This window comes from Crotalus tigris, unplaced genomic scaffold, assembly GCF_016545835.1.
Source record: "Crotalus tigris isolate CLP2741 ecotype Arizona unplaced genomic scaffold, ASM1654583v1 scf7180000018371.15429387391:27106975, whole genome shotgun sequence".
Classification (NCBI taxonomy): domain Eukaryota; kingdom Metazoa; phylum Chordata; class Lepidosauria; order Squamata; family Viperidae; genus Crotalus; species Crotalus tigris.
This window is the reverse complement of record NW_024096970.1, coordinates 24,812,627-24,837,647: the sequence shown is the minus strand read 5'-3', so window position 1 is coordinate 24,837,647 and position 25,021 is coordinate 24,812,627. Positions and strand designations below refer to the sequence as shown.

The 25,021-nt window shown below is 34.4% G+C and overlaps 1 protein-coding gene across 17 annotated transcripts in view; it reads left to right on the top strand.

The window, feature by feature from the left end:
- NPAS3 (neuronal PAS domain protein 3) overlaps window positions 1-25,021 on the top strand; it is a 765,248-nt gene that overhangs the window by 631,825 nt on the left and 108,402 nt on the right. For all 17 annotated transcript variants that reach the window (XM_039351863.1, XM_039351858.1, XM_039351867.1 and 14 more), the window contains one exon: window positions 23,814-23,988. In XM_039351863.1, coding sequence (XP_039207797.1) covers window positions 23,814-23,988 — 175 coding nt within the window. The remainder of the gene's footprint in view (window positions 1-23,813; window positions 23,989-25,021) is intronic.

The window sequence follows — 25,021 nt, the reverse complement described above, 5'->3', positions numbered from 1 at the left end:
CTTATTTTGGGGGTGGGGCTTATATTAGGCCCACCCCCCAAAATCAAGCTAGGTCTTATTTTCAAGGTATGTCTTACTTTCAGGGAAACACGGTAGATAAACACAATTCTTCATCTTTCACCCCATCAGTGGTATTTATTCAGCTCTATTGAGGGAGAGGGATAAAATTCTTTGAAGACTAGAACCAGAGTGACTGTCATTTCATTTACTTCTGAAGAAAAATAAAAACCATGTCTTGAATACTGGTAGCTGTTTGAGTTAGGAGGAATTCAATATAACTGCATTTTTAAAAATGCCCATCTATTTGCCATTTGCTAGAATTAACCATTCTAATAAATGACAGAAGTAAAACAGATTATTTTCTATGCTTTGTTAGTTGTCATTTTAACATGAACGTTTGGACTTAATAACATCAGATTGCCTACAGCAGCATCCACAGCAAACCATGATGAGACGAATAACATGTATGGTAATGTCACTAGGCAAAGAGAGCCCTGATATACTTACATCCACCTCACCCAAGTGCATAGCTCACAGGATTTCCATAATGATGTCATGATGCAAGTTTTGTGAATTGCCCCCATCCACTCCCTTTTCCTCTCCTTTTGTCGATACCCATGTTGAACTGAACTAAACTAAACTAAATTAAACTAAACTAAACTAAACTAAAGTACCATTATAATAAGATATGACTTTTCTGAATCTATAAATCTAGTGCTTCTTTGAAAATTCAAACAGCTTTTCTTTTAAGTGAATTCACTCTTGTTTTGATGAGCTTTCATTTTACAAGGTTCTGTATGATTGAGTTGTCTAGTGTATAACACACGGTGCTAGAGTCATTTTGCTAGTGTAGTAAGATAGCTATGTTCACCTCTCAAGCTTCCCCAAAATGTTGTGATAATGGAAGGGCACAGGATGAATGTTATGCACTGACAGTGTTCATCCTTGCAAATACATATCAGGTTAATGTTCAGAACCATTATGCAGCACTGAAGAGATGTTAAAAAGAATACACTTGTAGACAGATCTTTATACACTCATTTTCCCAATGTAGCCCCTGCAACCTTAATATCTACAGTATGTGTTAAACTGAAATATAATTACTGTATATGGATTACAGAAATGCAGGTAACCATTAGATGGCAGCAAAGAAATACAGAAAACTGAATCTCATTGATGCCATCTAGTGGCCATTTGTATTTTTGCAACCTGTTCAGGGAAATTCAGCCAAAAGTAGCTGGTTAAATTGCCATTTGTAAACCCATATATTTATTAATCTTCTTTCTTTTCTTCATAAATGCATATTATGGGATAAATTCCACTGTAAAATTTTAGATCTAAGCTAAATAGGAAGCTGACTTCCATGATAGTTTCTGTTCTATTTTGAATCTCTACTTCCCAATTTCAGTGATTCTATCAAAATGCAGTTGAAAGTCAGGAAAAATATTTCTTACAACCATAGTTTGAACTTTTATCACCTGTTTAGTATAGAGCAATAATTTTAAATTCTAAATGTTGTAATTAAATGCAGATATATAAAAACATATTAGCTCACAGCAAGAGCAGAAAAAAATCTGTTTTCTTAATGATTCAAAGACAGTAGCAAGTTCTGGGAATACTAATTATGAATGATTGTAAAACCAATTGTGAAACAAAGTAGGCACTTGGTTTATTTAATGACTTTTTACCATTTTCGAAATAGCTGATTTGCCTCAAAAATAAAGCATCCCAACAATTTGTTTCAGCACTTAATGTTATTTTATCTATTCATGATATATAGATGCTGTACAAATAATATACAAGAACAAGACTGGTAGCTCAATCTATCAAAAAGATCTAAAGAATGATCCAGACTCTATTGATGTCAATGAACATTAGCCAATCTGACTTTAACAGAGGTAGTATTACAGCCAGTATAACACAGAGAAATTCTATTATGAAAGGATTAAACTGATTTCCTTTTCAAGGAAAGTATTTTGTTATTTTCCAACTATAAACTGGGGTAGACACTCCACATGCAAATCTAATTATCTTCTTTGCCAGACTGTGAGGTTCTAAAGCAGAAGGTTGGGCAGCCGGGTGTGGGGAGGGCGGGAATATAGCAGGTTGGCATCACTAGCTTCTACATTTTTAGCCATGTTATATTGTTTTGACATAATTATTTGACACAATAGTACATCCGTCAAAGAATTCACATGCAGATTCTAGCCTTGTGATATAGAAATATTGATGAATAACAATTGTGTTGGATTTATTTAGAAGGCACTAAATGATTCATATTTTTACGAATAAGAAAAAGATCTGGGATTTGGGTTCCCTTAGCTCCCCTCTCCTGCTGTCTTCACCGTACATGAAGCTAACTTACTCTAGCCTTTGTTCTAACCTGGAATTCCAGTAAATGTCTACATTACTTCATTTCTTTTGGTCATGGTTATAAATGTTTCTTCTTCCTTTGTGTCCCATCAAAAATTATTAATTCTTTACCTATTGCCAGTATCACTGTTTTGTAACTATACTTGACATGGGAACCTGTGAATTTCAACTTTGTTCCATTACAGCTCCCAGGCATAGCATAGCCTAAGTGTTTCAATAAGGTTATCCATCTTTAATCTACTATATAGCTATCACTTGATTAAACACAAGCTCTTGCATTTTGTAATAACATTTCAGCATCATTCAATTTTTCAGTCAATATAATATTAATATGTGGGGCATATTTCAGATATTTTGAGCCCTAAAACTTTGTTCACCTAACTTCATAATCAGAAATTTCACTTCATGATATGAAATCAAACCTCTGGCATCATTTAGATTGAAATTTGCTTTTTACAAAATACTGTAAATCTACTGTACATGTAGGGTCCTTCACAAGATTATTGCCAACCAGTGCAGATGATATTCAGGAAGAATGTAGACATTGGATAGGTAATCAGATCTGATGCAAGAAGCTTCATAGATTCCCAGGCTTACTAAATCATGCTGTCTGCCTTTGAAATGTCTTGACCTTATTTTGTACAAAGCACTGTAGCTTCAGCTGAAATTTGCACTTAGCTAAGAGTATAATTGTCAGCAAATGATTATTTAGCTATTAAAACATTTACAAAGGGATATCTGGGATAGTGTGCAAACTAAACTCAGGAATGAAAAGTAAAATAGTTGAAGGGACCTTACAAAGCCTGAAATTATTATAGACATAATGGCTGACATGAGGGTGAGGATGAGGAGGAATATTTTTTCCCCACTCGACAAGATTATTGTAGCAACCAGCTACAACCTTGGCAACTTTAAGACTTGTGGACTTCAATTTCCAAAACTACTGGCTGTGTGGGGAATTCTGAGAGTTGAAGTCCACAAGTCTTAAAAGTTGCCAAGGTTGGACAGTCCTGAGCCAAATAACTGAAAAAAGGGGAATTGCTGATGGAAGGAAAAATGTGAAAGATTCATAGGATGATGGTAGAGGAAGGAGATTTTTAGAGCTCTGTAAAAGGATTTGCCCCATTATGATGTTATCAAGAGCAATTGTAGGTTTTGTGAGAACCAGTTTTGAACGGAAACAAAACCCCATGTCTAAAACATCTACATTAATGGGGAACTTTTGAATTTGCTTAATGTTTTGCTCTTTATTAAAACTGTGGATTTGGAAACCCTGGATTTTTATATGTTATTTTATTTATTCAATCTCTGTAGTCACCCATCTCAATCCAATTGACTGTAGGCAGTGAACAATTTCACAATAATTAAAAATATAAAAACACAAAGACAGTTACAAATGACCCAAAGCAGGCAGACATAAGGGGAAAATAGATAAATGACTTACTCCATCAGTCCTTTAATTTATGAACCCAATCTTTACATTTTTATATATAATCTCTTACTTCATTTTCCATTTGACCTGAAATCACACAACTTTGTGCTGTTGTTAGCATTTGTAATTAAAAGTATATTTTGCCAAATATATAAATAATATGTTTATTAAAATGGTTACAAAAATAAACATTTTATTAACACTCTCAGATTGCTCCATTTTCTGATATTTCCAGAAAGTCCAAGAAAAGCTCATTCTGGCAGCTGGAGGTCTGTGGCCATTAATGCAGACAATCCTGATTTAGATGGACAGTAATTTAAATGAGTATAGTACAATTTTATATGTTTAAATAGACAGAGGATGGTGTATATACTTCATGAAAACAGGTAAGAAGAGAAGTAAGTAAACAATAAACGATGTGCTGAAGGAACCAAGTTAGTAAAAAAGAAAAAGAATGAATTAGGTTACTCACAGAGGACATAACTGTTAGTGGATACTTACTATGATGGATGTATCTTATACTCAATCCAAGTTTAGGGGCAGCACATTGGAAAACTTGAGCACAGCAGGGAAAGCTTGCTTGCCCTTTTAGCCCTCTTGTGGGCTTTCCAGAAATCTCAGTATCGCTATTATTTTGGGGGGAAAACGTTAGGGCACAACCTCATGTATAAACACATTTTAGATGACCACTTGAAGCAAAACTTCTGCATTGAATTTGGGAAGCAATATTCTTACTGCCCAATTGAAAAGATTGTTCCAGCACATAAGAGTTTACCATTAAAATTCTGCATTTTTAAGTATCTGTGTTTCAAACATTTGTATTTTTTTTTCTGTAAGGAGACTGTGATGGAAATTCATTGAGAGTCTGTATTTTTCTTTATGTATTCAGTGAACACGAAATATTATGAATAAGTCTTCTAGAAAACCCTAAGTATGTATCTGTGTATTAGCTTGTACTATTTTGTTTCCCTAGATTCTTCTGCTTTTTAGCTGACAAATGTAAACTTTTGAAAGAAGGAAAATCAGTAGTTCAACACAGAAATGCATGCAAAGTTGTTAAGTGCAATTGCAAAATAAGAACAGCTTCCGTCAGTATGATCAGGGTTTGAAAAAAAGACAGCTAGCAAACTGTCCATCATATGATGAAATTTGACAGTAGGGATTATAGCTTTGATGGACCAGAACAGCTAATAGAAGAAGCTGACATTTTTGAAACCCTGCTAATTAAGGGTTCCTTCCTTAATATTAAAATAAAGTCTTTGTCTGGGTTTTATGGTTGGAGAATCAGGTGTTTTCATTAATATATGCCAGTCAGTCTTAATAAGCTTGGAGGGCAGAGGAAGTTATTACTGAGTGACCTTCTACAAAATAAGCATGTTGCTAAGGGCTCTAACCCTGCCCTGTTCAGACTGATGAATCTCATTTCCAATGCAAAGGCTTCACAAGAAATCCAAGTATTCTCTGTGCAATCACAGAAAATAATCCTTGTGTCTCTTGTAATGTCCAGAATTGCCACTTACTATACTTCTACTGTACAATGAATATTACAATATATATATTATTTTTTCAGCACAATTGTCTACATTTTTCAGTTGGCAGGAATAGAAAAACTTATTGTCAAGATACTTACATTGAAAAGTCAGCTCATTTTAATACTTCTCAAATAGTCTATTCTGCTCATGAATTATAATGCACAGAACATATCCAACAATCCTTGCTTTATGAAAAAAAAGATGTGTCTATATGATTACATATTCATTTTCAAATAGATCTTGAGCAGATTTTGAAGCATGCATTGAAATTCATTGAAATGATAAATTCATGGTTAAATTTTGATTTGCTTTTAATCCAATTTTAGATATAATACATTTCACCTTTTCATAGTGGTTTTCCTTATCTGTTGCCACGTGAAGCCATAGAAATTTGAAGTGGGCTTTTTCCTTTGCATCCTAGTATCTGTAGATGAAAAATAGAAATCCGTTAGTTAGACAGATGAAATCAATCTAATATCAACACTGTCACTTGATCATTTTTTTAATTGTGTTATGAGTGCCAGATTATTTCCAGTGTATGGTGATGTCACAGCAACGTCTTACAACAAAGTGGGTGTGAGGGAGGGCTTAAGATAGACTAATCAGGAAAGTCCCTGCTTCTAGCAGATAGTAACCTATTGCCATCTAATAAATAAACTATGCACATATAGGAATATTCTCCTCTCATAACGTAAATTATACTTGTTTTTTACCCAATCAAACTACAGTATTTTCCATTGCAATAACATCAAATATTTCCCATTGTTTGGGGATAGGTTTTCAGTATTTTTTTTCCATACACAACTGATAAGGGGACACTTTTTTCCATGTGCTTTTTTTATAATATTTTGGAGGCTTCTTCAGACACTGCTGCCTACATTTGGGGGATGGGTGGAAGTCAGGACAGATCTGTCTGTGGGATTTTCCTCCTAGGCGGAATGAAATGGAGTAGAGTGGAGTGGAGTCGAGTGGAATGGAATGGAAAAGAATCATTGGACAGGACCTTGGAGGTCTTCTAGTCCAATCCCCTGCTCAGGCAGGAAACCTTATACCATTTCAGACAAATGGTTGTCCAATCTCTTCTTAAAAACTTCTAGTGTTGGAGCATTCACAGCTTCTGGAGGCAGGTTGTTCTACTGATTAATTGTTCTAACTGTCAGGAAATTTCTCCTTAGTTCTAGGTTGCTTCTCTATTTGATTAGTTTCCATTCATTGTTTCTTGTCCTGCCTTCAGTTACTTTGGAGACTAGCTTGATTCCCTCTTCTTTGTGGCAACCCCTGAGATATTGGAACACTGCTATCATGTCCCCCCGCGTCCTTCTCTTCGTTAAACTAGACATACCCAATTCCAGTAACCATTCCTTATATGTTTTAGCCCCCAGGCCCCTGATCATTTTTGTTGCTCTTCTCTTCTCTAGAATGCTTGGCCTTCTTACTCTATATTTAGGTTTTCCTCACTGGGCAGATTTTTAACCTTTAATATTTTTGTTAGTTTAATTGCAAGCTTTTCTATTATCATATTATTTTTATTGTTGCCTTTTTAGTGTTTTTTTTTGTTTTTAGTTCTGCAAATACTTCAAGGACATGCCAATTGTACAGAGTGTAAATTAAATAAGTGAAGAGTCAAAACAATATCTCAAGCTTAATAATTTGGTCACAATAAAACTCGTTACTTAGTAGAAATGTTGGAATTGGACTATATTAGATTTCTTTTTTTTCTTTTTTTTATAAAAGTTTTTATTTTCCATTTATTCAACATACAGAATACAATTTACAAGATAAAATAAATTCATAACCATTGGTACCGCTTGCCCATTCCCCCCAGGCTGCGTCCACCCTCTCTAATACCTTCCCTACTTCCCTCCTCTTTCTCTCCTCCCCTCCTATTCTCTTCCATATTAGATTTCATTTCATAACTGTGAATAGCATATTGTTAACCCTATTTCAGGATCTCAGCTTAAATGATTAAAGAGTAATTGCATTTTGTGTATTTATATTGCCATATCTAATATAGTCAATGTATTTGCCATTTCTTTGAAAATGTAATTCTAGTTAGAAAGCGTCAACTAAGTATTTGTTGCCAGCCAAATATTCTTGGATGGTGAGTGCAAATGTGAATGTCAACATGCAAGTGCTTTACAAAGGACAATCATCCAGTTCAAGACTGATCTGTTTCCATTCCATTCCATTCCATTCTGCTTATACTTATTCTCAGTCTGTTGTACTATATTTCTAGCAGAATATACAATTAGAAAACAGAATACATGAACATTAATTCATTAAAGATAAATTTTAAATATGTATGACTAAATCTATATTAAATGAAAACAATAAAGTATTGTTCTTCCAGTAACAACATTTCAAAGTTTGGAGAAGTTTAAAATCCAAAGAAGAAATATATTCTGTTTGGCACATTATATCAAGAGATATTATTAAGTCAGTTTTATTAGAATTATAAAGACTACATTCCTGAAGTATCTTGATTTTGAACACTCGTGATATGCTCATTCTTTTTAATTGTAGACTAATGATTTCCCAGAGACTATTCCTTGATTGAAAATATGAAAATCCACACTTTAAATATTTTAAATTATTAAATTTGATTTAATTTTTCATTGTCAAACCTAAAATAATATCTGTAGGGATATATATAAAGTACACTTTAAATATCCTTACTTGATAGATTACCCTATTATGTCAATGTAATAAAATTCTTCATAGGCATATTACATTCTATTACAACAGATTTTATTGGATTAATTGAAAATAGTCGATTAAAGTAGTATGTATATACTAATTGTGGCTATATATTTACAGTCTTAATAGAACGTCCTAAGCACTCACCCTAGGAAAAAAAGAAGATATAAGGCGTATATGTATGTTTTCAGTGTGTATATTGCCTTTCTACTGAATTTAATCCAAACCCAAGATTCATGAAGACTGTTCATCATCTTTCCTTTCAGGAATTCAAAATTATGAATTTTATCATAACATGCTAAAAGACATAATCTTTTGTAATTCTGAGAGAATTAATGAAGCACCATAAGACTGAAGGAAGGCAGCTCTTCAGAAAGCAGGAAATATGGATCCAAGCATCTATTTACTAGTCAGCTTTTTATTTCAATTTGAAAAAGGCCCTATATATACATGGATTATAATAAACCAGCAGATTTTTTTGAAAAGGACATCAAACCAAAGTTACCATTATGATTTTTTTTCATAGTCCCTAGCTTGATAAATGAAAGCAATTGTACTTGATATATCAACTTTAATAAAGCCTCTGGTAAGTAAATATAACATGGTCTCAGAAGCCCTCATTAGATGAGGAAGAAGATAAAAACAAAACTTTGACTGAAGAACACTCTGTGATCCCAAACCCAGCCACAATAATGTCAAAATGATGAAACGTGTATTGTGATATAACAACACAAGCTCCACCTTTATATACTTGCATCATTAGTATAAAAGGGCTTGAATTTGAAGTGTAATGTACATTTTATCAGTTTTGCCAGGTCCCAACAAAGGGACAGACTGAGGAGCCAGCTCTACTTTACCCACCCAAGAAGCAGAAGATTCTGACCTGAATGGGAGCTCCTTTCATACAGGCATCAATCTTGTAGACTTCTTAGGCAAGAACAGCAGAAGACAGAGAAGTAGAGGAGTATATGATTGTCCTGTCAGCAAGCCAGCCTGGCAGGATTAATATGCTGAGAGAAACTAACAAAACCAAGGTGACCTGCATTTGAGCAGGTTCAGAATATGCTGCTACTTATGGAACATATAACTTCGTATTTAAGTATCAAAAATCAACTAAAAATTAGAAGACAAATGGGTTCAAAATATTTAAATTCAAACATTTATATGATTCAATAGTTAAAAGTCTAATACAATTCTAGACAGAAGTAGACTTCTGGATCATGAGAAGAAATAACACCATAGTATACTTGGAACACCAATTTTTGTGGTGCAAAAATGCAGAAATTGGAATAGTTAACACGAAAAAGGTAATTTTATAATCATATGAATACTCATTGCAAGACAAAATGTCTGCAGTGCTATACAGAAAATATATACATACATACATACAGTGTCAGAGTCTCCCTGTGTGATTCTGAAGTAGTAAAATCACTAGTCCCTGCACTCTTAAGCTGTAATATTTACCAAAATATTCACCATTGTCTTTTCCACTTTCTTGGATGACCGAAACATCAGTCCATGCAATGACTGTCCATGGGGAATGCATTTAAAAAGTCAGTATGGCAGTGGTAATCATGTGAACAAACTCCATCCCTTTTTGACTCTTTCCCTTGCAGATAGCTCTGCTCACTTCCTTATTATTTTGCAGCCCAGTTCGTGAGATCTGTATAAAGGTAGCTAAACTTTGTACAATACTTTGCAAATTAGAAAGAAAGGTATAACTGAAATTAAGGCTATTCTTTTATTCTTCTAATATTTTGTTTCATTTTCTATGTACACATTATGAAGTGGAATTGGGAAAACAATCTAGTTTCTCTTTAATTGTTAATCCCCATGTATTTTTCTCAGTGTCCAAATATTGTGCACACATAAAGAAAATGATGTATGAGTCAACTTTGATGCCAGGAGTTATGGGCATCCACAAGAATGGTCACTAGTTCCAAAATAGTGAGTGCAACTCAGGTGACCAAACCCCAGTGTCTTTATATGTGCATTGTGTGCAGTTGCAGGCATGTAAAAAAAAAAAGGAGTAGGGCTTCTATCATCATGTCAATGAAACTAATGATTGTTGTTGCAGATTATGCTTCCCAGGCTGTTGTCACATCAGCTTGGATATTAATGAATATCATCAGATAACTTAATTTGTCATTAGGTCTTCACCTACAATGGGCAAGTTCTCAAAATATTTCTTCTAGTGAGAAGGGTGGTCAGAACAGAGAGTTTCAAGTGACCCTTTAGGTAATGGGTAAATTATCTGTTGAGATAAATTCACAATACTAGTTACTTCCCACAAGAAGAGGATCACTGAAGTTCTTCTGCTTCTGGAATCCAATAGATTTTTGGATGCTCTATGATTTGAGTTGTTGAAGCCAATGTCCTGGAATGATGAAATAATGCAATTTATTAACACAATTGTTCCTTAATTCTCTCTTTGACTTTATATATCCTGCATTATAATCTAGTATAAAATGAAATTTCTAGCAGCTAAGCAGCCTTGTTAGAGTGTAACGGAACATGCCACAATGGTCCTGAAAGTTTTTATGCTAAAAAAAAGTTTGTACTTTATTTGTACTTCCATTACATTTGCTGAGCTATTCTGAATTGTTCAGAGTTCATGAATGCCTGTCTAATGACTGGAGTGCTTAAGCCATCATCCCATTGTGACAAGTTTGTTGAATATTTTGACTTGGATGCCAGATTTGAAAAAACTGAAATGGAACATTCAACTTTTTCATAGAATCAATTTCAGCTGTTGCAATTTAGGACACCTGTAAAATTAATATGAAATAGCTATGTGAATGACCCCTAATTAGTCCTATTAGAGCCAATTAAAACAAACTAATTGATGCATTGGATCATCAAAAAGACTGTGATAAATGAATTGTTGCATTAAAGAGAAAATAGGGCAGGTCCTCCTGAAGAAACATTCTTCAGACTCAAAAATATTGATTAGCGTTTGCCTAGTTACCAGAATTGGATTCCTTTGGAAAAGGTAGAATATGAGGGCACAGGTGAGATAATAATAGCTCAGTCTAGCACAATACCAACAAAGAGGAAAAATAACACCTTTATATACTTGTACCATTAGTATAAAAGGGCTTGAATTTGAAGCGTAATGTACATTTTATCAGATAAATCATAACCCAGTGTCCACAGAGAAAGGTTGAGATACAGGGTTTTTTTCTCCAAAATAAAAAAAAAACAATTTAAAAAGGTGAAATTTTCCCACAAAAACTTAAAAACTAAAGATGAGAGCTCTTTCTTTAAAAGAGCTAGAATAAAATTTGTAATAAAATAAATTTAAGTCCAGTCAGATGGCTCTATAAGTTTAAGTTCAATTTGATGACTTTCACTGCCTGAAAAAAATATGTTTTGACTACAAAGTTCCTAATGGTGAAAATGAAAGTGATTTGGAGTTCAAAGTAATCAGTGAAACAAAAAAAAAAGAAAAGAAAGTTGTAAAAGTTCAGCAAGGGATTATAAAATAGGTCAGCAGTCAGCTTGTCATAAATGAAAAGGTAGCAAAGCTACAGTTAAAACCCAAGCATGCTTAGGAAAAATGAACAACTGAAGGGGAAAGATGGTAAAAAAAAACTGACCTTCTGATCACACCTTACCGAGTATTGCTGTCTTCAAGATCCCCTCTTCTCTGTAAATGCACAATCATCTGAAGGTCATTTTGGGTCCTTCTTAGACTCCCTTCAAAAAACAGGGAGCAAAGTTACCAAATAACTGGTTTTGGTAGTGAAATCAGCTGTTCATTGATGGGAGAAAAAGAATCACCCTCCATTCAACACACCATCTTGGGGGAAGTCCTGAATGTTTCCATCTAGAATCAGATCTAGTTTTGAGACTGATTTAAATCATTTCTATGATGAGCTAATTTTATTGTGAAAGAGTTGACAGAGTATAGCACTGATGCTGTCTCTTATTGGATCTATTAGTGGCTTTTGATTCTACTGACCATAGTAATTTGGAAATTGGGGATACAAAGCATTGCTTTAAAATTAGTTAAAACTTGAGTAACATACAGTAGGTAGCATTTGTTCCCTGTTCTTTGAAGGTGCTATTTTATTATTGATAGTCATATAATTTTATGGATTATGTAGGAAACTAAAAGAAAGAATATAATTAAAGCTGTTAGATAATCTTCCAGAAATACTGACCCTGAGGCTGTAATATGTGGAAACAGTGATTGTGTGATGCATCTGCTATCCTTCTAAAAAAATGGCTGCAGCACACAAAATAAAATTGTCATCTTTATAAAAAAACATGAACATTCATTGCAAGCTTTCTTCCAGCCAACTCAATGATACTGAAGGATCTGAGCTAGATCCAAAGGAATCTACTAAACAATTACATTGTGCCCAATAATTCTCATCATTTTTTAAAAAAAAATAGCAACTTTCTGTACTTTCATTTGTCCATCCCTGTATTTTAGATATTTTCTTTAGCCTTATACAGCAGGAGAAGCACATTTATACATGAGCCAAAATGATATGAATCATGTAATTGGGTGAATTTCATCATGACACAAATGATGAACATTTTGATATGAATAATCATCCCACCTGATGATGTGATTGTGTTTATGATTTTATTTCTCTCTTTCCTCAGAAGATCATGTACAAGTTGCAGTGTGAGATAATAGATATTTATTTTTCAAATCTCCATTCTACTTGTAGAACAAGACAACAGTTACAGCATATTAAATGTATTTCACACAATTGCAGGATTTATAATTGAAAAATCAAGCTACCGTATTTTCCGGCGTATAAGACGACTTTCTAACCATGCAAAACTTCTCCAAAGTTGGGAGTCGTCTTATACGTCGGAAAATATGGTAGCTATTTCTGTGCAACTTGACACATTCCAGTCCCAGATCCAAAGTCCCAGATCAAATCCCACATCTGAGATTTGATGCTTATTAATTGAATGTAAATTTTGATTACACAATAATATATGAACAGTGAGCACCACACAGCACACAAAACTATTTATCATTATTTCATCATTAACTGTATTACATTTCCAAACTCATGTAATTTCTGGGTATTTGGATTTTGAAGCTTTTCACTCCAAACATTCTTCCTGGTTTCTGCACACCATTTGAGCTTAAATTGCTTTTATTTTGCTCAGGAAAAAAAAGCTAGCCAGTACATAATATTAAATACACACTTTGTAATTATTTTTAAAACTAGCAGGAGAAAAGAGGATTAGATGTGTTCACTGCCTTGAGTTATTTCTAAAAATAATAAAGGAGGGATATAAATAAAGAAATAAGTAAATGAATAAACAAGCAAACAAAGTTAAGGGACATGCTGAATTTGGATTAAGATGCTTGGAAAATAATAAATCGTTCTATACTATAAACCTGAGGACTTTTTCCCAAAATTAATAATTACCAAAATGAAGCTTTCTTCTCCTGTCAAAGAGCAACTTTAGAGTGGCTTTTTGGTGCTGTTGTTTACTCTATGATTTTCCAACACTATCTGTACAAACCCTCTCATTTCAATGACTGCTGCAAATGTTTAAAAATGTTTTTTTAAAACTGTAACTACATAAAATTAAGTGAAGTTTAGTGCTTACCTTCATAGATGTTTATATAAAAGACTGAAAGAAAACCTGGTATAATATAAAATATATGTTTAATCAAAGATTTCATTTTTTCCAATCTGTATATCTTATTTGCCTTATGGTAGTAGATAACTTGCCCTGGGAAATATATGCAAACAAAAAGCACCCCTGTGGATTTTGGTAGCTTTCAAAACAGCTTTGAATACCATGTCTGTGAATCATTTTTGGCATATGGTTGGGGTTGATGGCCAGATAGATTTCAAAAAATTATTGATGCTATTACATTATTATTGTTTTAGACCATTTTCTTATCTTATCTCACAGGGTTCTACCTTGTCTTTCATAATTTTTAATGCTTTATTCAAGGAAGAAAACTTGCACTGCTAAAAATGCATATGCATCTAAGGGTTTCTAGGTACCACACTATCATAGAACAAATCAATCCAGAGTTATTGCTTGAGATACAAATGACCCGTCTCAAATTAGTATATTTGGAACACTTACAATATGTGAAGACCAGGCATTTTGAGTAGTCTATAATGCTGGAAAAGATAAAAGAAATGAATGACTAGCAGTAAAATGGATGTTGATGGGTACACCATTGAAAGACCTGAAGGGCCAGGTTGGAGACAGATTATTTTGTAAAAGATCTATTTGTGTGGTCACTAAGAATAGACGTTGACTTAATGGTACATTATAGTTAATCAGTTGGAGGCTAAAGTGTCACTCTGGTGGGAATTGTACGGGCTATTGTGTTGAATTTTATTATTCAATAATTTCGAGTTTCTGTTATAGACATTGTACTGTATTGTTGGGTTATACTGTGGGTTATACTGTGAACCACTAGGAGTTTTTTTGACTGCAGTAGTTATAAATTCAATAAAGAACGGCCAGAAAGAAAATAGAAAACAACATAAATCTTTCTATATTGGACCCATCATACCACAGTATCACTTGATAATCTAGCACAGTTAATGCTTTTGGATAATCTTCAAATTGGGTGCAACATGAATGAGTTGCAGTACTTGGACCCGTCATACCACAGTATCACTTGATAATCTAGCACAGTTAATGCTTTTAGATAATCTTCAAATTGGGTGCAACATGAATGAGTTGCAGGACTCTGGACATTATGTACCAATGTGGATATTTGACACAATATTGGTTCAAGAACATTGATAACTGGTGTATTAAATTTAATTTAGCAAACAAATTACTTGCTACCACAAAGGACATTGAGAATCAACCAAAACATTCAAGCAATGAATCTGATATTTCAGGAACAGCATATTGCTTCAGAAGTCATTGAGTTCCAATAATTAATCCATGCTTCCCGTTGACTTTTTGATTTTAATTTCAACATATTCATTAAGTTCTTAATCAAACTTAGGCAAGTGTTAGATGCAAAAAAAAAAAAAAGTGCAACAGAGCTGAGTGTATATTGGCAATATCTGACTCCTAAACTCCAAAAATGTCTCCCAGTGGTTTTAAGCAGATATATGATGGTGTACCAGAAGCCAGAAGCAGTCAGTCCATAATTTCTTCTGGGTATATTTTTATTTATTAATAAAGACTCAGAACTGGTTTAGAGTATTTTGAGGAGGCTTAAAACTAATGGGGGGAACAAAAAACCCTCTAAATTATTAGCCTGCAGGGCTTTATTGAATATGATCCTGCATTTTGCCTATCCCCAGTCAGAAGGGTCTATAGCTTATAGATAGGGCACATTTTGTACAAGCAATAGGTTCCTACATTCAGTCCTTGGCATCCTTAAATGGGATGGGAAAGTCTCTTGCTTGAAATTTAGGAAAACTACTAGTAGTATATCAATCAATTCAATCAATCAGAATAGAGCTGGAAGGGACCTTGGAGGTCTTCTAGTACAACCCCCTGCTGAAACATAGAATTGATTAGAGGAATCAGTATCCTGTCTCAGCTTAAGCAATGTCCTATATGTAACCTTGTACCCACCCAGTTTTGATCCATAACACAATGTATTTTTCTTTTCATTTGACAGTAATCCTTATAATTGTTATTACACAATCCTGATCCTACAGTGATGTTGGAATTGTCTTTTGCTCAGACCTGATACAAATGTGGCAGGGATGCAAAAATTATCAAAGTTCTGTTTAAATAACCAATAATCAACCAGGCTATGCTGTGACTAAGGAGTTGAAAAGTTAATATTCCAATATCTATGGCTCCAGGAAAGCATACACATTAATCAGCAGATGTCAATATAAGGCTTCTATCTGCCAAATCATATTTTCTACACTGTTATTTCTTACCTGTTAATAGAAATGCTATATGGGATTTGCTGCATAGTAGTAGATCATGTAAATACTTTTTCTGTAACTGCAGTATATTTCAGTGGATTGATTCTATTGCAAAGTATTTTTCAACATTTAATTAGAAACTGATTAATTTAATGGCTAATGTAGAATATAAATACATTTTAATTTGTAAATAAAATAGGGGTAAATCCTGTCAACTACATTGATTTGTGATGAGATATATGTCCAGCTTTTTGCTGATTAATATTAGACTCTGTTTTTTTGCCTCTTGATTTCCAACATTTTATATCAATAATTAGAGAGCTAATAATATTATTCTGAAAAAATATAGTTACAATAATCGGTATATTTATTTGTATCCTATCTTTCTTCCAGTAGCTCAGGCTGTAGATATATTTTCCCTCTCCCCCATGCTCCCATAATGTGAGAAAGAATTTGATGAACTGGTAATTTCAAGGTTCCCAGTTCACCATATGCAAACTTCCCTCCTGAATTTGCAGGGCTGGAATATTCAGTCGTGTGTGTGTGTGTGTGTGTGTGTGTGTGTTGGAGGCTGTTTTATATTTTAAATGTTTAAAGTACTCATTTTCCCCTTTTAAAAGTCAGCTCAAAATGGGCAATGTTGCCATTTTGGAACTAAGCTTAAAACACACCCCTCCCAAAAATGCAAAAAACAGCTAGGCCAAAGTATAGGCCCTGACCACTCTGGTAGTTCATGATGTCATAAGCCTCATCTCTTGTGACTTCTAAACAAATTAAAAGGCAAAGTGTAACCCCTCTCACCCGAAGAAGGGTGTTCTGTTCTGGTCTTGGCTAAGTTACTCACTGAGCTTCATCACTGAGTAATGATTTATATCTGAGTCATTCAGATCAGTGGTTCTTAACCTTTTTGAATGAATCGCTCCCTTGAATCAATGAGGAATTTGTCATCGCCTCCCCTCCCCCAACATAACCTCTCAATCACAACATAGGAAATAATTCTTTAACTTATGCAAACACTTTTTTTGTTTTCTTTAAAATTGCCATCAGGACATATTGATGCAAATAATTTATTTCCAGTATTTTTCCCATATCTCAACTGTGTGAAAAATTTTGGTGCCACCCATCACTTTATTCCCAAACTTCATGATATATGTATTTCATTATTATCTTATTTATTCAAGACACTTAAATGTAATGACCACTGAAAACAAAATTCAATTGCAAGAAAGTGAAATGCCCAAAAAGAAAAACAGTAACATTTAATGATTGAATTACAAGTGAAATTTAAGACACAGAAAGAAATATAAAAAGGGCATAAGAACAAACCGCAATGCAGGAACTAAGATGTAACGGACATAAGCCAATAACAAGGCTTTATTTTCACAACTCGTTGACTTGTCAATCTGCATCACGAATTCTGTATTTTTCAAGGTGTCAATAAGCCTTTCTTCCACATCAGCAGCCATTTCATCAATTTTTTTTGATACGGTGTCATTGCTCAAAGGAATCGATTGCATGATAGTGCTTGCGCTGGGCCCCAACATGGTGGCAACAATCTGTTTCACTGCTGGTAAAATCAGTGTTTCTGCGATAGTGTGAGGTTTGCCACATTTTGCTATCAACAAAGATACTTCATAGGAACAAATGAGCCCCTTGTCGGCGTTGAGTGACGATTTCCCAAATAACTTGCCAACAGTGCTGCGACCCTCAAACTTGGCCTTTAAGGATTGGAAAAACAATGCCGCTTTGTCGGCTTTATCCGAATGAATTCTTACCAAATGATCTTTCAGTCAGGAAGGCTTCATCACTTCATTTGAAAATATTTTCTCACAAAGAAGTCAAAATGGAAGCTGTATGTCGGAAGGAGATGGAATGAATTTTAGGTATTCCATCGAATATTGGTGACACTTCCTCTTCTCAGCCATGTTGAGAGGTCTTCGAAATGATAGGCACTACCTGCAAATTAAATTTTCGACTCCCCTGGAACACTAGAAAAATACACAGGGACATCGATAAACCTAGTTTCAACAGTTACATTGACATTACAGCTGACGTCACAGGGGACAGCCACTCAGCATGCGATGTTTTGAAAGAAGCGCTCCCCCCTCCATCACTGCCCATTCTGGCCAATGGCGTGCAACTGTATGGGTAGAGGCTGCTGTGCAACGTGCATGAAGATAAGCGATGCGTATTCACATATGTACAGCATTCTGTACTGAAGCTAGCTGGAGGAACATTTGAAAACACAATTCAATCCACTAATAGTGAGTGATCTGATATTTTTGTATGACAGATATACAGTGATTCATTGTACGGAAAAGTCTCAAAAGTGTCCCCAAAACTTCTCGCTCCATCGCCCCCATATCACCCCCTTTTCATTCCTTCACCCCCACATCCCCCTTTTCGTTCCATCGCCCCCCTGAAAAATGAAATCGCCCCCTGGGGGGCAATATCGCCCAGGTTAAGAACCACTGATTCAGATCACCGTCTAATCACATATTTAATCTGGACTTAATCTGCTAGTTAGATGAAGTAAACTTTTCCCCGACAAGAATGTAATGTATATAGCAACATAGGCAAAAAGAAATGGCTTGGTGAAAAATATACTACTTTCAGGATAAACTAAGCTAAATATCAAATCTGAAGACAGATGCTTTCTTTCACACTTTGTTTCTGGCTTCACCCTTATATCCTCTCCCTTTACTGCATGCTATACAACTGATCCTTTTGCACATGTAGGCAGAGTTATTTCCAATCTCTTTTAAAAGTTTCTCCATCTTAAAAAAACAAACCAACAAGTGTAGAAATAGGAAAGCTACTTCAAAAACTTTCTTGGAAGCATGTTAGCAGGATATAAATGTTATAAAAATAATGTATTAATACCAGACCATTCTGCTGAACCCCCCATACTCAAATGCAACTCTTATTTCATAACCTTCCTTTTCCCTTAGCAGTGTGCCTTCCGTTAATAAGAAAAGTAATTCAAAGAAAGAATGATAAATAAAAAGCATGGTATTTAATTCATTCAGGCCTAAAATAAAATACAGTATCAAGTAAAATTGTCTTTACTGTTTATATAAATGAGGAATTGCATTTTAAAGGAAAAGCCCCCAACTGTATTTTAAACATATTTCAGTTGCAGACAATCTTATAAAATAAACAGTTTCAGTAAGCCGTCATTTGAAATTGGCATGCTAATTTTTAGAAAAGTTAGCATGTAAAGAGATTGTTTTATTTTACGGCTAAATATATTTTTACAGGATTATTCTTCACCAACATTTCCTTCATTGAATATGATAACAAAGCATAAATCAGGGTCACAAATTCATTCCTGCCCTGTGGGAGGAAGGGATTATATGTCAATAATCCTGTTAATAGTAAGCATGGCCGCTAAGCGTTTCACACTGCAGTAATTTGGTAAACTGAATTTGAGAAATTGAGACATCAAATTAAATTAATAAAATGAATATTTTTAGATTTCTTTATAACTGTCATTTGTTTGAAATTAGTGATTGTTAAACAGGCACACTTACCTTGCCCAGAAATGCATTGGAACAGTTCAGTAAATTATTTGATAGTTTCTTGCCTTTGTGTTTCACTCAAAATTCCTTCCTTAAAATATTGCAATGGTCAACTGGGTGCATGCTAAGTCTGGATTATTAACACTGGTCAACTATAAAGCCTACTTGCCATATTGGCCACGGTACAAAGTTATATGCCATAGGGATTTGCAACAAATCAAAACCATATTCCCACGCCCCTTGCATCTTCAAAATACTGTTCTATAAATGGCTTATAACCTGGAGACTATCACAAATCACATACATTTACCCAGCAACTTTGAACTTCTTTTAATCCCATGGTTCTGTTCAGATTTGCATGCTGATTTATACTATACAATTCTTAAACAATGTAATATTACATAGTATAAATCACATCAAGCAAAATTTTAACAAACAATAAAGAGAAAATGTATAAGAACTATAATAACACTTCTATTGCAAGTAAGTATGCATCAAGCCATTGGGGCAGCATATTATGGGCATCCCTGTCAAATGATGGTCATATTGGCAGGATCTAATAATAAGACTCGTGGACCAGAAGACAAGCTGCAGATACTATGACTGCATTTCAATTTTAGAAAATGCCTTGGGGACTGTGTGGAGTCAAGAGGAATTGTTGAAAATATACTTTATGCTTGAAGCTTTTGCTTTGCTGAACATTAGCTTCCAATTCTTTTTGCTGGTAAATAGCCTTTTCCTCTGGATGTAGCTTCTTATTAAAAAAAAATACTGCATTCTAATTTGTCTGTTTCTTCACTTTATAATGTTTGGTCACTTTGGTCAGCTGTTCCTCAGATTTAGCCAGTCCTGCTACACTTGGAGGCCTTCCCCCCCTCATTTTAATGAATGGAAGCCCAAAAAGCTGCTTCAAAAGTTTGTCCTGCATGTGATCAGTAGACTCAAGACCTGATTATATAAAAAGAGTAGACCATTTGTGCAGAACCTCTATCAGTATATGTTATTAGTAATATATTCACAATCAAAGATACAGTAATATACAGTGGTGTGCTGGAGGCAGTTTACAAGAAGTGATTATTCAATTTTCTAGAGTTTTGCAAGCCAGTTGAGCAGAGCTGAGGTGCGACATTTAGTATGCTGATTGACTGGTGGCTTGCAGCAAGGAACAGAGGGGCTATGGAGACAGCAGAGCAGGTTGTTATACATTTTACCAGCACACCACTGGCAATACTGTCGATATTTCTCGTTGTCTCTTGCAGAGCAAGGTTGTGGAGCAACCAACTCTCTGTGCTGTGGTAATATGTGCTATGTATGTTTAATTTGGATGTTTTTATTGTTTTTATTGCTTTAAAATTCTATTAGTATTTGAATTGTAATGTATTTTGTTCAGTTGCAAGAGTCATTGTCTGAGATGGGCAACTATAGAGAAGGAAGGAAGGAAGGAAAGAAGGAAGGAAGGAAGGAAGGAAGGAAGGAAGGAAGGAAGGAAGGAAGGAAGGAATAATATCAATTCTTTATAATATGCAATAAAAGATACATGCACTACATGTTTCTGAAATTTATTCTGAGTCTTCAGTTACAGAAGAATACACAAGCCAGAATAGTTTTGTTTGACATTTGATAGGTGGCTATCTAATATGGCCTGCTTATTTGCCTTTAAAATCTTTATGCTGTCTAATTGTACTTGAATGAGCTAGATATATTTATGGAACTTTGGTATTTTTAAATTAGTATTATTTTTATTGTTTTTCAAATACTTTATTGTTTTAATTATTTTATACTTTTGGAATTGTAAGTTACCCAGAATTATTGATTGAGATGGGTCGCTGTAGAAATTGAATAAATAAATAAATAAATAGATTATTTTACTTGCTTGTTATAATTTTTGTATGCTGCCTTGGATGGAGCATTGGATTTGTTAACAATTACCAATTAAATGAATTACTTTGTGGGAAAAGCAGATCTGATTGGTTGCTAGATTAGAAGCACACTTGTTCTCATTAAGCATTGGGAGAATTTTAGAACAAAAACACAAGACTTCCTAGAAAGCCACAGAAAATTTAGATAATAATTCTTTGTTGTTAAATCACCAAGCCATAGCTCTTAGTAGCTATTGTATTGTTATTGATTTAATTTTATTTGAAACAGTATTGTGGGTGAGAAATAATGCTAGTGGTTGTAAAAGCCTGCATCTAGCAATCCAAGATGGTAGAGTCAGACCCAATCTTTTCTCTGTTCATACTTACAAATAATGTTTTTACTTGGAGTATTTTGAAAAGATGATCCCCTGCTGCAGGCTGAAAATACCTTCTACATTCTGAGGATTTTATCACTTCATTGCCACTTGAGGCAATATGTCAGCCTCAATTTCCCTTTATTACTGGGCTTCATGCACACAAATACATAAGCACTAGATGGAGTATGGTACTTGCCTCTGCAAGGAGGCTATCTACACAAATTTAAAGTTGAATAATGTCTAATAGCAGCATTGCTCTCCTTCTGGGACTACAGGAGTGTACATGCTTTGCGTGCAGAAAGTCAGAGTTGATCTCTGACCCCTGTGTTGGGGGGAAAAAAACAGGGGATAAGAAAGGCTTTGGTCTGAGAGCCACTGTCAGTCAATCAGAGCTCAGTGAAAAACAGACTGACCTAATAGAAAGCAGCTTCCTATTACTGGAAAAAAGTATACCATAGGCATAGGCAAGATTTGTGTATTTATTATGAATTACCTAATATCTTATTTAGAGGCTTGTCCCAGAACTTAGGGAAAGGCCTTATCTGGTCCAGCACACTCAAAAAGAGACTCCAATCCTACTTGATGTCTACAGCCTGAGAGAGATTCAGAAAAATTAAGGGTTGCTCTATCATAGCCTACAACCAAAACACTGTAATAATTTTTTGTTGTTGTTAATCATCACAGTAGAGTAAAATTTGAGTATAAGCTAGATCTTTATAAGGCATCACATTTTGTAAAAAATCAGGTCATCAGTGGAATAAATGGTAAAATGAGGGTTCTCCCTCAAGCTGTAAGATTTCTTCAACCCTAAGACACTGTGACTAATAGTTGTCTATCACAAATCTTTGAATTCGTCTTAATGAATAATTAAAGAGACAATATACAAGTGAAAAGTTGTGATTTGTAAATCAGGTTGTAATCCAAATATCCACATTTATCTTGAAATTATCTTTATGGTATATAGCAGGACTTCTGAGTTAAGATGACAGCATTTAAAATTTACTCCAATTTTTTTCTTTCTTTTTTATTTTGGTAGGGGGTAATTTGCTCTGAATATTAAGACATTGTAATATTTTCTTCTAATATATTTTAAGCATTTTTATCTAATGAATAGGTTTTTGTAGCTATTTTCTGTAATTTAATAACTTTTTAATGTTGAATACTAAGTATTCAAATGTAATTTGTTATCCATTTCTACATGTGACTGAAGGATGCCTGCCATCTTTCACCAAGCCATTATATACTGCAATTATTTTATGATTTACTAGAATATTTATAGGATAATTTACTAGAACAGAACTTTGTAAGTACATGTTTATCCTTAAAGCAACAATTAGATAAGTTCCAGTTCTGTGTAGAGCAATATCGTTTGGGGGGTGGGGGGGAATGCTGCATTCCCAGATACCCTGATTGATTGGTGTAATTGGAGTCTGTCTGTCTGTCTGTCTGTCTGTCTGTCTGTCTATCTATCTATCTATCTATCTATGTTTGTATGTGTGTGTGTGTACTTTGTTGCTTCTTTCATTCATTATTGTTTTATTCTTTATATATGTCTGTGGCTTATTTTTACTATGTTATACTTCACCCAGAGAGATAAGATTGGAGCAGTTTACAAATATAGTAAATAAATAATCAGGTAAAAGCAAAGTGCTTGCTTAATTGTAGATGGGGATCTTCCAATAGCATACAGCCTGGCAACATGCCATTGCATTCTGTGAAGGTTGTACTGATTTCAAAAGGTATGCATATTTCATGCAGGATTATATTCAGAAAGTTATATCTGAAAAAAAAAATAATTTCCTTTTGTAGGCTTGAACTGTGAGCTTATGCTCGAGCCAAATTTTTTTTAATGCAAATTATCAATTGTGAGGGTCAATTAAGAATATGGGTTTGAAAAGCTAGTTACGGTTAAACTATATATTCTAATCAAACAAATTTTGCTTCAGTGTCTGCATGTTTTTATTTGTCAGTTGATGTATGTGTTGTATGAAAGATACATACAATTTTCAACATCAGAGCAGTAGATGCTTTAATATTCATTACATAAATCTCAAGTTTCCAGCTTTTTAGAACTGATTGAAGTGATGCATTTATAATAGATTCTAGATGGAAGAAGAAATACTTACATTAATGGCTCCTCTTCTCCTGTCTCCTGCTTTTACCCTGTAGGTGGAACTGACAGGCAGCAGTGTGTTTGACTATGTCCATCCTGGTGACCATGTGGAGATGGCTGAGCAGCTGGGCATGAAACTTCCCCCTGGACGAGGCCTTCTCTCGCAGGGAACAGCCGAGGATGGAGCCAGCTCAGCATCTTCATCTTCTCAGTCTGAGACCCCTGAGCCAGGTGGGAATTACAATCAGAATGAGTAGGTTGGTGGGCAGGACCTTAACCAAATAATTGAGCTCAAGTTGCTGGTGTGAAAAGACGATGAATAGGTTTAATTGTATTTAACAATTCAGGGCGGCTTTCGGTTCTAAGCAGTAATTAAATAAGGAAGAGGTTTGAAAATAAAGAGACATTTTAATAAGTATAATAGCAAAGCTCTAATTTTGGTTGAACAATGCATAGAGAAAATACCAGTCGATGTAGATTCTCTTTCAAATTATTGAAAAGGTTCAGGTTTCGTATCTCATTTTCTTTTATTGTTGTAGGAATTAGAAGTAATGCATTTATTTATTATTCAGGAAAATCTCTGAATAAGCTTTATGAATATGAGCTTGTGAAGAATGAAAAGTCTTGGGGACTTGTAGAGTTCTTAGTTCTTATTTTTTAACATCAGAAGGTACTTGAAAGATGTGAACAGATAAATTAAGGCTAAAAAGAAAACAGTAATGGCTACATTTTAAACTGCCTTTCCACCCTCAGTATTTAATTAGATCAATTGTATAGAGGAATGAACAGAGGTGACATTCCTCATTGGAATTCCTCCCAGGCCTCTTATAGACTTTGCATTCTGAATGTTCCCATTTTCATTGTGTTGTACTGATGATAATTTAAGTATTAGGGGAAAATCCATTTATAAATTAAACAAAATGACTTGATATCCATCAGTCCCCTAGTTCATCAAGCTGTTCAAACACGAGGAAGATTGGCTGGTCGGCCTGGGTCTTCCGAGAGCTCTGGTAATTAGATCTGCGAAGGATTTATTCTTTGCTGATTGGGGCTTTAAATTAATTGAAGTTCCACATTTGTGGTTTTGTCCTTTTTGTACTTTTTTAGAGGAGATATTTCATATTCTTGTGTGGTGGAGTGCTTGGCCAAGCAGCAGTAGTTTAAATGTTAATTTTTCTCATGAGAAGTTTAAGATTTTTAATGAAGTACAAAGGCTGATTTGAAGCCTTTTATTTGCTTGCTTGGGAAATTATTTTTCTACTAT